The 14,525-nt window shown below is 28.9% G+C and overlaps 1 protein-coding gene across 4 annotated transcripts; it reads right to left on the bottom strand.

Annotated features, from left to right (window-relative positions):
- Positions 1 to 8,137: 8,137 nt before the first annotated feature.
- Positions 8,138 to 13,827, bottom strand: LOC106764508 (uncharacterized transporter C405.03c). 4 transcript variants are annotated; one of them, XM_022781718.1, is made up of 9 exons: positions 13,344 to 13,827; positions 11,958 to 12,344; positions 11,435 to 11,649; positions 10,764 to 10,834; positions 10,554 to 10,655; positions 10,281 to 10,398; positions 10,062 to 10,197; positions 9,495 to 9,542; positions 8,138 to 8,505 (listed from the first exon to the last, which is right to left on the bottom strand). In XM_022781718.1, exons 1-9 carry the CDS (start codon positions 13,422 to 13,424, stop codon positions 8,476 to 8,478), a joined length of 1,188 nt encoding a protein of 395 aa, XP_022637439.1. In that variant the 5' UTR covers positions 13,425 to 13,827; the 3' UTR covers positions 8,138 to 8,475. The 4 variants fall into 4 exon arrangements, 3 of the variants coding, with proteins under 3 accessions (XP_022637439.1, XP_014504273.1, XP_022637440.1); XR_002668090.1 differs by having other exon boundaries at positions 8,464 to 8,505; positions 10,281 to 10,340; XM_014648787.2 differs by lacking the exon at positions 8,138 to 8,505 and having other exon boundaries at positions 9,270 to 9,542.
- Positions 13,828 to 14,525: the final 698 nt, after the last annotated feature.

Below are 14,525 nucleotides of genomic sequence, written 5' to 3'. Positions count from 1 at the left end.
ACTTAGTTTTTTTTAACTATTTTTTTTCTTAACCTAAAAATCATGAAAGTAGATTTCATCTTTGTCAACAAAACTTTTTCTGTGTAGAAATTAAAAACCTAGCCTAAGATTTTTTTAAAATTCTACCATTTATGTATTAGAATTTAAAATTTTAGCCCTAGAACACTGTTTACAACTTTAATGGCATTGTACTTTGTAGTTATTCTAAACTCTTATTTTGTCCGCTAAGTAAAGTTTCTTTTCTACAAAATAAATGAATTATAATTGCACTTATATGTTGTACTATACTTTTGAAAATATTAATTATTTCATTATAGATTTTTTTTCTATAATGAAACCTTACTTACTGTTAGGCTCATCTAATGGGTTCTTTAAGCGTATAATACAGATACAAGATGTCTAAGCTTTCTATTTTTTAGGAGTTTAATTATAAAGAAATAGTGTTAATTTTTTCTAAGTTCATCTTTTTAAATAAAAGTGAGTCACTTAAACTACTTAAATATCAAATCTTTTCTTAATCAGAACTACCTCAAGTTACCTTCATAATCTTTCATAATAATAATTTCTTAAAGAAGAGAAAGTTATACACACAAAAGAAAAAAACAAATATTAGACAAACACTAAAACTAAAGTCGACTTATAAGTAATAAAATTAGTATTTGAGAGCTTGTCAGATTACTTTAACGTAAACCGAAACTTAATACTAAATTAGTTGTGTCCTATGGCGAAGCTTGTTGGCACTTGTGAATTTTCAAGACACATTTATCGTCTACAAACAGTTTCTATTACAAGTAGGTCACACTTAAGAGATAGAAGAATACAAAAGGGTTTTCCAAGACAGTAAATTTAAAGGCCAAATACAAGTTGTGTAAAAATAAAACAATATAAACTTAAAATAAAACAAAGTAACTTCATCAATCCAACTTATCACCTTCTAGGATGCTTTAAAGAGTTACTAAAACCATATTCAAGAAAACACTAATGTAATTCTACTTCAAGAAGCCAAAGAAGTTAAAGTAAGAAAATTGCAATTAGAAGAATCAAACTCAAATAGAGTATTAATGAAACAAGTCTAAAAAAAGTAGCCAAAAATTTAGACAAACAAGAAACAAAGTTTGCAAGAAAAACAAAAAGAAATCCTAAGATATGCACTAGATTGGATTACAAAATTTAAAATTAACCTAGAAAATTATATATACTTATTTTGTCTTCAATTGTTGCTATCTCAAACTCACACAAACAAAAATAGAAATTTTGAGAGCTCTATGGCTTTAATTTCTAGTAATGAAGTTATTTCAATGTAGAAAATTCTTAACAAAACAAGTAGATGTAATAATCGAAAAAGACTTGTCCCTTTTTACTATCTCTTATCACTTTCTTCTTTCTATCAACACTTGTATACTTTTGTATTTGAGAAGTCTTATTTTCTTTATTTTCTTTTGTACCCTCGGTTACAAGCCACATATATACTAATCAACACGTAAGATATTTTGAATTTTACATAAAAGACAGAGGAAGAAATATAAAAGCAAAATTAGATGGTGCAAACTCAATCAAAACTCCATAAAAATCTAACTCTAGGAACTTACCAATGATCTAATAGTAAGCATAAACTCAAAATTGAAATACAAAAGCACACAATGGATCATAGTGTTTGAAAATTCAACTTTTAAACTACTTAAAAAATGGCTAGATAAGAGAATTCATGACATGAAAGAACTACACATGACTTCTAAGACACAACTTGGGGATCATAAAATGAGAAAGGAATCAAAATAAAGCAATCATATCATCTAAAATTATCAAAGACTCAATAAAATGTAAAAACATACACAATATTACATATGAATTCTAGACGCAAACATATGGTTCAAAATGAAGCAAGAACCAAACTTAAAGACAAGTAAGCACAAATCAATTGGTGATAACACTTTAAAACAAGTAAAGGAAGCTAAGAAACACACATAATTAGGTCAAGAATACTTAGCTCTTGAAGAACCGGAGCTTTGAATACCACATGATGAGCTTCTTACCATGCTTGCTAGAAGATTTTAAGTGGAATGAATGGAGCTTGTTTCTGCTGGATTGGGACGAGGATAACTCCTGCTCAACTCTCTTGCCTGGACGAACGTCTGCTCCTCTCCTTGCTCTTGGTGACTGATCGGTTTGTGGGGGGTGACCCACAGAAGATATTTCGGCGCTCAAGTCAGAATTTTTCTTTGGAGGCCTAAAGTAATTCAATGATGAAAAAGTGAGTTTACCTCGAAATTAAACCTTTATTTATAGAGTTTACAAGAATCTGACCAATTAATTTACCTCTTAATGATCATTAATACCAACCTTAATCACTCATCAATTGTAGTTATCGTATTAATTACGCTTTAACTCTGCTCAACTGCTGTCGTGACCGAACGACTGCGAAGTTCTATTCTGCACCTTGACCGCTCGGTCCATTCGACCCAGCATGCAATCATACCCGATCGACCATCACTCAGCCCATAGTAATAGAGCTTAACTGAAGCAAGCTAAGATGAAGTGGAAATGTGAAAGTGTTCTTAGAGAGAGATGTTTGACCATATCTCTTAAGGAAGAAGGCTAATAGCCTTGAATAGGAAAACCTATCTTAAAGGGATCTTTAAGACTAATGAAGTGAAATTTCTACAATAATTCAATATTCATTCAAATGTGATTTTACAAGGGATGATCACATCACTTTATAAGGTTCAAATATGACAAGTTTGAACTTTTGGAGAGAGAATTCAAATTTGAATCTCCCATGTGCTCTAAAAAATAAGGCACCATGAGTGGATCAAGTGGCACTTGTCCACTCATGCTTTCCAAATTGCACCATGTGTTAAATGTGAGCTTGAGCACGCCTCTTTGCTTTAAGTGATCTAGGGTTTCTCTTGAACTTAAGTTAGCCTAATAAAAACCCTAGGTAGATTTCTTTGACCTAGTCAAATCCTAATTTATTCTTGGCCCAAATATAAGCCCAAAAAACCCTTCACTACTTGGCCCAATTACAAGGCTCAAATAACCTATTCTACTTGGCCCAAATACAAGGCTCAAATGTCTTACTTTGTATATTTTATTACATGCTAGAGTGGATCTCTTCATATGTGATCTTAGGCCTAATAAGGGCGGTTGGAGACCCAATAGAGGCCAAACCTCTTGTAAATTCCTAATCCGGGATCTAGGTCTTTTGAGCCTTTATTTTGTGAGTGGTATGACCGGAGAGTTTTCATCATAAGAAGGTTAATTGAGATATGAAGGTTGTGTTGTAGGATAATTTGATTTTTTTATTTGATGATGATTTTGTTTTATGTAATGTTGTTAAAATTTGACTAGGTTACTTTTTGTTTCTATGGTGTTATGGTATCTATGATGATTGTATGTTATACATAAGTAAAAGATTATAGAAATAATGAAATAAAATAATAATGAAGTTATAAAAATTTAGAAATGTTAAAATAGAATATTATATATATATATATATATATATATATATATATATATATATATATATATATATATATATATATATATAGGTTTGCTANTAAGTTTTAAGGTTAAGGGTATTTTAATAATTTTCATTCTCAAAATTAAAAAAATAAAAAAAGAAACCCCCAAACCCTTACCCACCTCTCTCATTCCTCTCAACCATTTCTCTTTCATCTCTCTCACTCCAACCTTTTCTCTGTCATCCCTACTCCAGTCCCAATTGAAAAAAATCAGAAACACTTGTCTTATTTTAATAATTTTCATTCTCAAAACTAAAAAAAGAAACATCAAACCCTTACTCACCTCCTTCATTCCTCTCAACCCTTTCTCCTTCATTTCTCTCACTCAAACATTTGCTCTGTCATCTCTGCACTAGCCCCAACTAAAAAAACACTCATTATAAAACGATTTAATTTTGTAAAGAGTTGAGTCATTGACATATTCACCTTCCAAAAAAAGTTCATTCAAAATCTCTTTAATTTCATTATCTTCACTATATATATATTAGAGCTGACAGATACAACTTGCACCAAGACTTATGAGCATCCTTCCTTTACATTCTGAGACTACTATGTAACATTGCTCCGTGGCCATTTAATTTTTTTTGGTAGAAATCATTAACTTGTTTTCCTTTACTAAAAAAAAACAAATCAAAATACAATAAAATTCTCAACGATAAAATCAAACAATAAAAATTCTAAATCTTGAAATTTTATTTAAAATTATATAAAGAAAAAATTAGGTGCTTTAATTTTTTTATTTATGTAAGTATTTTTTTTCTCTAACAATTTTATTTAATAATGAGTGTTTTTTACTTGGGGCTGGTGCAAAGATGACAGAGAAAATGTTTGAGTGAGAGATATGAAGGAGAAAGGATTAAGCGGGATGAAGGAGGTGAATAGGGGTTTGTGGTTTCTTTTTTTAGTTTTGAGAATGAAAATTATTAAAATAAGACAAGTGTTTCTGATTTTTTTCAATTGGGACTAGAGTAGGGATGACAGAGAAAAGGTTGGAGTGAAAGAGATGAAAGAGAAAGAGTTGAGTGAAATGAGAGAGGTGAATAAGGGTTTCGGGAGTTTCTTTTTTTATTTTTTTAATTTTGAGAATGAAAATTATTAAAATACCCTTAACCTTAAAACTTAGAATTCATGATATAAGGGTATTTTTGTCTACTGAAATCCGGTACACATTGCTAAAATGTACCAACTGAAAAATAGGTGTACGCAAGTTAGCAAACCCATATATATATATATATATATATATATATATATATATATATATATATTCTTATATTTTATAACTCCTCTTATAATATTTGTATTTAAAGTTTAAAAATATTTTTTTAAGAACTATAAATATATTATGTACAAAATAACGATGTTACTAACTATTATTAATCATGTAACAAACAAATTTGTAATGTAATATATGTTAATTTAGATCATATCTTGATCTCTTATATTAATTTATTCATGATTCATTGAAGTCTAATATATGAATATCTTCCACCCAAAATTCTTGATAACTATCTTTTTATAATTTACCCATGAAAAATCATAATAATAACTATTTCTTTATAATTTAAACGATGTATATCTACATGTTAAATTAAACTTTAAAGCATTTTTTAGTAAGTACATCTAGTTAACAAAATTATATCACAACTTAAATCATTCATAATCTAATTTGTAATCTAAAGAATATTCGTATTAATAAAATAATTTATATTATATATAATTATTTATTAATAATATCATGCATTCAATATTTAAATTTAAGTTTTTAAATATAATTATTGTGCACGTAAAGTTTTAAAAAATATAATTTAAATGATTGTGCAAGTCAAGATTTTTTCTAGTATACGCATTCCAAAATTACAATTAAAATATATTTAAAAATTTGCATTAGATAGTAACCTAATTTTAAAGACAAAACGTAACTAATCATTATTGATTAAGTTAGATGCATTTTATAAAATAAAAAATAATCATATTTAAAATAGTCTATTTATTAATATAGTAAATTATAATTGATTTATAAATTAAAATTTAAATTGGTAACATTAACAATCACATGTTGTTTTTGTTAAATCTAGTGATTAATATTTTTAGATTTTTCACTTGAATAATCTTTAAACAAAATAATTTTGTTTTTACTTTATATTTTATTTATTTATTTTCTTTCCTTTTTCCCTTTATTTATACTAAATAGATAATATTTTAAACTATTTAAGTTAATTTAGATTTCTACACAATAACTCAATGTTTTATGTATTTTTGGAATAATTTAGTTTTTAAGCGTTAAATGGCAATTTGAGAGTTCTGAGACAAGACTAATTTATTTTAATTGCAGAAAAAAATGACGTGTCTAAACTTTTTTATACTAAAAAGTGAAGAAAGGATAAGAAAAATACTTAAATAACCAATTGATTATATAATAAAAAAAATCAGTGGGTATTTATACCATAACAATAATTTTTATAGTTTTACCTTTTTGTAATAACAAGAATAATAAACATTGATTATAAATTATATTTATTTCCATTCTGATTCTTATGCATTTCTCTTCAACAGAATTATTTTCATTTTGGTAATTTATCATTTAATTTTATTTAGGTTAAAACCAGATTCTCATATACTGAAATTTTAATTCAGTATTTAGGTTTTAAGTAATTTTAATAGACTTTTCATTTTTTAAATATGATGAAATTTGTTTTTTTAGCACATTAATAATTATGTTAATTCGGTGTTATGTGTCAGTATTTATTTTTTAATTTTTTTAAAATTTTAGATTTTTATTTTATTTTATTTTAAAAAAAAACTTTGTTATGTGTTAAATAAGGATCTTATTATTTGACAGAGATAGTATGATGAGTTGTGATACTATCACATGTCACTATTGAGGAGAGTGTCATATAAAAAATCTCAACTCAATATTTTTATATTGTCTTCCTAAAATTTTAAAAACTGGAACAATTTTATCCCACAAGACCAAATTTAAATAATGATATTTTCATTAAAATTGATACTTTTATTAAATATTTTTTAACAATATTAAATTTATTTAAATTTATATTTTACATTAAACTTTATTTAATTTTTGTTTTAAATATTTATATATTAATAATTTCTATACAAAAAAATAAATTTGGTTTAAAAACAACAACATTAATTCAAATATAAAATTTTAAAATAGTTTTATAACAATTTAAAATAAATATATTTAAAATTTAGAAACAAAATTTAAATAAAATTCAAAGTAAAATATTAATTTAAATAAACTTAATCTTATTAAAAAATATTAATTTTAATAAAAATATTATTATAACAATTATAACATTTATTAAAGGTGTAAAATGAGTCAATCCGATCTGTTTAATCCTGGTCTGATATTGGTCTATCAAAATAGGTCGAATGAGGATGAAAAGTTAAATTTTAATAAAAATATCATTATACATCTATATAAAAAGTTAACTTTTAATGAAAATATCAATTTTAGTGAATTTTTTTTTATATATCTATATAAAGGTTAAATTTAATATTAAGAGGATGAAATTGTTCAACTTTTTAAAAAAAAAAAACTGAGTTAAGACAAAATACAAATAAAATAACTAAATTAAGATTTTTTTATATAAATTTTTTTAGGTTAAATATATGTTTTAGTTCTCATATTTGTTCTCCATTCTCAATTAGGTCCTCATGTTTTTTTTTGTCCCAATTGCATCCTAATATTTGTAAATTTAAGGCAATTAAGCCCTCTCCGTTAACTCGCCACTAACATCGTAGGCCAATTGAAAGGGCTTAATTGCCAAAAATTTACAAATATTAGGATGCAATTGAGACAAAAGAAAAACGGAGAGGGCTTAATTCCTCAAATTTACAAATATTAGGATGCAATTGGAACAAAAAAGACATGAGGACCTAATTGAGAATGGGGAACAAATATGAGAAATAAAATATATATTTAACCATTTTTTTAACAATAACTTATATCACTGGCACACTATCTCTATAGGTGACAAGATCCTCGTTTGAAAAGTGGTAAAGTTTTTTTTTTCGAAAAAAAAAATTTAAAAACCACGGAATGACATGTGATGTTGAGTTTAAGAGAATATGAAAACACATCTTATCGAAAGACATAGATAAAAAAAATGTTAAGAAGAAAAGATAAAGCAAATATTTTGCAACAACATCTGAAACTGACGGTTGAACTTCTTATACCTTCCTCATTCATTTCCACTAACAAATAGAAATGGCAGCTGCCAAAGACAGAGACATAGCTGATACCTTATTTCTTTCTTAAGTTCTATAATCATGACAACCTTTTTTATCAATCATATTCATACTTATGACTAAATTGGGTTTCGTGGGTATTTTGAATCTAAAAAAGAATAACAATAAATATATAAATATAGTAATTTGTTGGTCTAGATTGGGATGTATTTGAAAAATTAGAAATCTTTATGATATTTTACACCCATAAGATACTAATATTTATTATTATTTATTTTCTTTTTCATTAAAAATACATTTTACTCTTATAAAAAGTTGTTAAATGGTAATTATTGATGTCAAATAATTTTTTGACAAGAGACTTTATAAATCAAAACAAATAAAAGTTTGATAGTTGTTGACTAATCATGTTCATAATTTGAAATTGAAGTATGTTACAATGTCTCTCAATAAAAGTAAAATTTGAACATATTTGTTTTACTAAGAAAACCTATATATACAATCTACTTGAGCCATTCCATTTGCCATTTTTTTTTCTTGTTACACATCTTTGAATAACACTCATTTTGACATGGCATTGATAAATAAACTCTTCTTTTCTCTTTCCACACTCAATACAAAAAACCACCATGACTTTGAAATTTTGTTGTCCAAAAGGCTTCAATGCATAAAAATGGACACTTTCTTCAACTCTCTTTTTCTTCACATACTTCTTTTTCAAGACCTTTGTTGATTTATTTAGTTAACATTTAATATCTTGGATGTGATTTTCCTGCAAATAAGAAATCCATGATGAATAACTTACTTAGATTACTTTAACAACATAAGACATGAAATTGACATTAACATTCTTTTTAGAATTAAATATGTTTTTTTATCTCTAAATTACTATAAAAATTTGTGTTTTACTCATAAAATAAATTATAAAATATTTTATTCTTACATTTAGTAAAAGTCATGTAAAATATCTTTTAAATAAATAATAAATCGAGTGTTTTTTATATGATAAATAAAATTTCACAATAAACTATAACATAATTTCCATATACACTTTGTTAAGGAGAATATTTTACATGACTTTCACAAAATAAAAGGGAAAATACAAGTTTTTATAGTAATTTGAGGAAAAAAAAAAACACATTTACCTTTTCTTTCAACATTCCATTCCATGATATAAGAAAAAAAAAGTTTAAAAATAAGTCTCATTTTAAATTTTCAATATCTTTTCTTTCATTTCTATTTATGCTTATTATAGTGTTAACAATGGACAACAAATGCTTCACTATGAATAAATTATTAATAATGATAAGGTTATCCAAACAAGATTAGTCCCCTATTAGACAGAAAATACTCCATGGTAATAAAAAAAATATGTTTAATAACTTTCCTTAGTATATTATATATCTTTATTTTATATAATTATTTCAAAAGTCATACCCTTTTGATTTCTGGTTAGATATCAGTGCATAAATATGTGCACAGACAGAATATTAGTGATATTCTCAATTTTTTGAAGACCTGATTTACTTGTGTAGCCACCATGTAAAGTTGCTTCTTTACAACCATGGCTACAAGCTCACCTTTAACACTTTCCCTTTACATGAAAATCACAATTTTGTTACTTTCCTTGAACATGACAAAGCCCTATATTAATGCATTGTTTGTTTTTTTTCAACATTTGAATAACACTTAAGTGTAAGTGGTGGGAGATAACCAACCAAAGAAAGAATCATTATTGGAAAGAATGTGCTATAATCCCACCTTGGATATCCTATCTGAAATATTAGCTATCACAAAGCCTGCAAATACCTGCAGCTCAGTTCCAAAAGGAAATCCTTTAATATGTGAACAACCATGTTGAATGCTTTGATGATTGTGTCATCCAAACATGAGTTGATAAACAGCACATCATGGTATGAAAAGTATTTCCTAGGTTATGGATGAAAACTGTCATGTAAGTCATAACTATGCAAGGAATTATGGATGTGGAAGACATACTTCATTTGATGGTAAATTTCACTGAACCATACATTATTGGACATAAGCTACATATAAATTTACTAGAACAACAAAAAACAATGTGCCATGTGGAAGCTACTTCAACTAACTTACTAATTGATATGTAAAAAGTTTCTTCATAGAACTTTTAGAAAAAGAAAAAATGAAATGAGTTTCTCCATAAATTAAAATTAACCTGTGCCAGGTTAAAATTAAAAATTTAGAAAAAATAAATGAAAGAGCTTCTATATATTTAAGAATAGCACCAAAAAAAACCAGCAGAGAACCTGAACTCCTAAAAGTTGCATATATCTTTAGCCATAACAATACCTGAGCTGAGCCAAAAATGTACAATACTGAATAATGCCGACCATGGATCAGCATGTCAGCCAACATAGCAAGAGGAATGGTGAGTGACATGCCCAAAGTGGCCACAATGGGAGTTGTCCACACAACACAGAGTGCCCTGTGTACATAAAATGAACTCTAGTTTAAGTGTTTGGATAACTCTGCATGTATGTGGGAATTAGTCAGATTCATTTCATTTACCAGAAGTAGTCTGAGAGAACACTTCCAACAAATCCATTGGCAAGCACCACTTCATCCACTCTAATAGAATGAGGAATAGTAAACTTAGGTTCAACTCCTATGGCTGACAATGGCCAGACTAAGAAAAACATACAGGGAAATTAGCAATTTAGTTTAGAACAGAAATCAAAGTTATAAATGAGCACATAAAAAGGAGTGGACTCAGAGAACCTTAAAACAAGACATTCATCAATAATTATAGTCTATAGAGTAAGTGCTAGTTGAAAAACTTACTAAGCCACCATAGTGCTAGAAGTGTAAACAATCCAATATATCCAAACAGCTTTTGCACATCAATCCGTTCTCCTTCTTCCCCAGAAGCTTTTTTAAGAAGAACTGTGAGACGTTAAGATCAAATAAGCAATTCACCATTTGTCTAAATTATCTGAGAAATTCAGAAGAAGAAAAAAAGAACATGAACAAAAAACTAAGACATTGCCTAACCTGTAAACAGACCATATGTAATGGCTGAGAGAAGTCCAAAAAGATCTCCAACAAGAGTGCGCTGTCCATTGCTGAACACAAATATCAACTGTCAACGCCCAAAAAATAGTATTACAGAGAGCAAGAAGCTGATAATACGTGAAAGACAACAAATTGATTCCTGAATGTCCAGCATATGACCAAAACAATTAGCTAACATTTGCACAGATTTTCTGATTCCTCTGGTCTCTATTATATAATCAATAAAACTTATATTAATACACAAATGAAACGGGGAGACAGATTTCTCAAAAATGTGATACAGGACAAAGAGGGGTCAGTTATGAGAGAGATATAAAGAAATTCATAAGCTTCCACCTAACATCTTATGCCCTTTAAGGAATCTACTCCCTACATAGTATAGAAGTGGTAACAATATGGTCAACATCAAGGTGGCAATGTATGTACGCAATTAAGAACTGAATAAATAAGATACTGTCCAGTGTTCATTCTGAAAAAAAACGGAAAACATGAGGAATTTGGATTGAGGAACTTTGTTAACAAGCTTAGAGAGTATATGATGAAAAAGAACTAACTTCTACAACCTAATGCTAAGTTCCGTTATCAGTTAAAATTGAAAGAAATAATGCATAAAGAAGGTGGTTTTTCTAAAAGCAATATGAAAGGCTTACGAAGGACTTGCTAGAGCATCATCTGTAGCCCATGTTTTCCCCAGAGTTGTCATCACAACCCCGGCCATGCTGACCAAGACAGAAACTATTTTTGCTATATTCAAAGTCTCTTGCCCCATAAGAACACCAATGAAGAGAGTGAAGAGTCCTGAAGTAGATGACAACACTGTTGTGCTTGCAACACTAGTTCGTGCAAGGGCAGCATTTGATAGATACTGAAAGCAACACAAAAAGAATTTACCTCGTAAGTGAATTTTGTAAGATTGAGTTAAGTTTAATTCACCAAATGGTATCAAAGCTTAATAATGATCCATCCTAATGAAGTTTGTTAGACCTACTCTATTGTCCTCTATAGCCAAATTAAGACATGCTAGAATTTTTGAACAGTGTGTAGGTGTTCATGTATTTCATAATAGTAGGGAGCTCATGGACCAGTTAAAAGATATAATCACATAATTTAGTTGAAGGCATGATTTGGTTCTGCTTAACTACAAACGCCAAATATCAATTTTAAGTTAACTACCTCTGTTAGAAACCAGATAGGTGCAATGTAAAATCCATAAGTAGCAATTTCTCTTGTAGTAAGTTGTTTGTTTGCCTTTGTCGCATTAGCATCATTATATTTAGCCACCAATGGCATTGATTCCTCATTCATTGAAAGGTCTGCATCACTATCTTTTCGAGCCATACTCCCCATTTCCACTTCACTGTTCCTTTGCCCTCCACTGCTCTTGCGAGGAGACATAATCCGGACAGCAAACTCATCCCCACCTTTTCCAGTTTTAGAAGATTTTTTTTTATATAACTTATAAAACCAGTCCTTAATGAAAGCTATTGGGAGGTACACTACCATAAGAGAAGCTCCAAGATATGTCACTGCAAATGGCTGCTTGTAATCTATAAAAATATCCTGTACAGAAAAAAAATAACTGAGAAGCATTGTACAGACAAAGCTTTTTGGATGGTGGGACACTGCATGTTACGGATCTCCAATAAAAAGTTACCCCTTGAGAAGAACCTCAATTTTTAACAGTTTCAACAACAGAAAATTGACCATGTGTAGATAATGGATTCAGAAATAGAAATTCCATATAACAGAAGTAAATGCACCGACCTTAAAATAAGAAATCTTCAAGCATACTCTTCAATATACATAACATCCTTTGATGAACATATTTAAAACACAAGATCACGAAATATAACCGGGAATAGTGGTCCCCTCAGACACATTATAATGCATGTCTGCAATTTTCATAAATTCAAAGCAACCTGCATGGTTTTGGGCTAGCTATTCCTTGCAATCAAATTATTCTTGCATATGGAACTTCCAATCTCATCTAGAGGTTTGTAGATTGACATGTGAAGTTTCAACTTCAAGCAGTGTATAATGCAAAGGTTGATCTTATGATTTAGGAACCTTCAAAACCAAGGCATATTATGCCAACACATATCCTAATTGATGTAACAATATCATCCTAATTATTAATTGTGTTTTTGACAGGTCGTCATATGTTTACCTTTTTGTTTCACATGGGTCTTTCCTTGAGAAACAATCTTGTTTGAAACACTATCGGACACCTTCTTAGCGGGGATTTGAACCATGGTTCATCACGTTATAACATTAGACCTAACTCCTATGGTACAGAAGGTCCTATACCTATATACCAAGACAACAACCCCAAAATTGTTTCATTACATTGAGCTGGTACCAAAGATGCCTAAGGAGAAAAGACATAATTTTCACTGATGGAAAAGTACACACAACCACAAACAACAACAAAATACACACATATCCACATTATCTAGAAAGCATTCACCACAGACTCCAAACAAAATCCATTGAAATTACATGCCTAAAGAAGCTTGAAAAAGGGTAGATTTTGAAAGCATAGAATTGGCAAAACTTTACCTGGGTGACTTCAGCAGAGGTGACCCATATGATAACCACAGTAAGTATTAGGAACAATCCTGCCTTGTATCTCCACCCCATAACAAACCAACTATACCCAGATGGAAAAAGCCACAGGAATTGCAGAGATCCACACGCTTCTGCCTCTGCTAGATCCCAGAATCACCCTTCAACACATCAATATGCCAATTCCATCACAAGAACAACACCACGGCGAAGAACATGCCTCACACTTGTTCACAAAAAATGCGTGAGAAGATTTTGCAGGGAGGTTGGATATTCTAACGACAGAAAAGACATAGAAAATGAGTGGAGAAATGAAACAACATGGAGAAAATGAACGTGTCCACGTCAAGTTTTAGTTTATGAGAATTGTCTCAACGCAATTCTCAAGCATGTCAACGTTACTCGGTTCACAAACTTGTGAAAATGCTTTTTTGATTTATTGCATTTCCCTTTCTTTCCTACTATCTTTCATCCTTGTGCCCACTCTTTCAATTCTGTTTATGCATTCTCGTGTTACACAACATGTGCTTCCTTTCTAACCATAAAATTTGGAGTAACACCATTTTTCTATGAACCGAAAAAATTGTAATGTATAAATAGAAACAGAAGAAACTATAATAATTTTCTATTCCTTTACAATACAGTGGTTTCCAGCAGTAATTATCACCAATTCTCCATGGATCGGTCGGATTTAATAGAATAAAATTTTAATCAGTTAAACTTAATCCAGCTTAGTTAAATTGGGTTCGCAAACATCATTAAATTAGCGTCGTTAAACTACCTTAAAAACATCATTAAATTGATAAGCAACAACATTTAACTTATATTATAATAGATAATGATATTTAGAAAACATTTTTTTTACAACATTTGAACATTGATTACGTATCAATACGTGATTGGTAAAGAATTACTCCACAATAATGTTTATGATTATTATTATTGATTGTGAAGTAATTTTTCACCAATCACAGATTAACACGTAATCAATGTTCAAATTTGTCAAAATAATGTTGTGTAAATATCATTACCCTGTTATATAGACCTTTCTTGTATCGATTTAACCAAAATGAACGAATTTAGACATTTTAGTTGGGATTAAATGAATTTTTCCAATTAACCTAACCAAAGGTGTTTTTTTTTTATAAAAATAATATAAAGTTTGAGGACTTATTA

This window comes from Vigna radiata, chromosome 6 (assembly GCF_000741045.1).
Source record: "Vigna radiata var. radiata cultivar VC1973A chromosome 6, Vradiata_ver6, whole genome shotgun sequence".
Classification (NCBI taxonomy): domain Eukaryota; kingdom Viridiplantae; phylum Streptophyta; class Magnoliopsida; order Fabales; family Fabaceae; genus Vigna; species Vigna radiata.
This window is presented reverse-complemented; position numbering and strand designations above follow the sequence as displayed.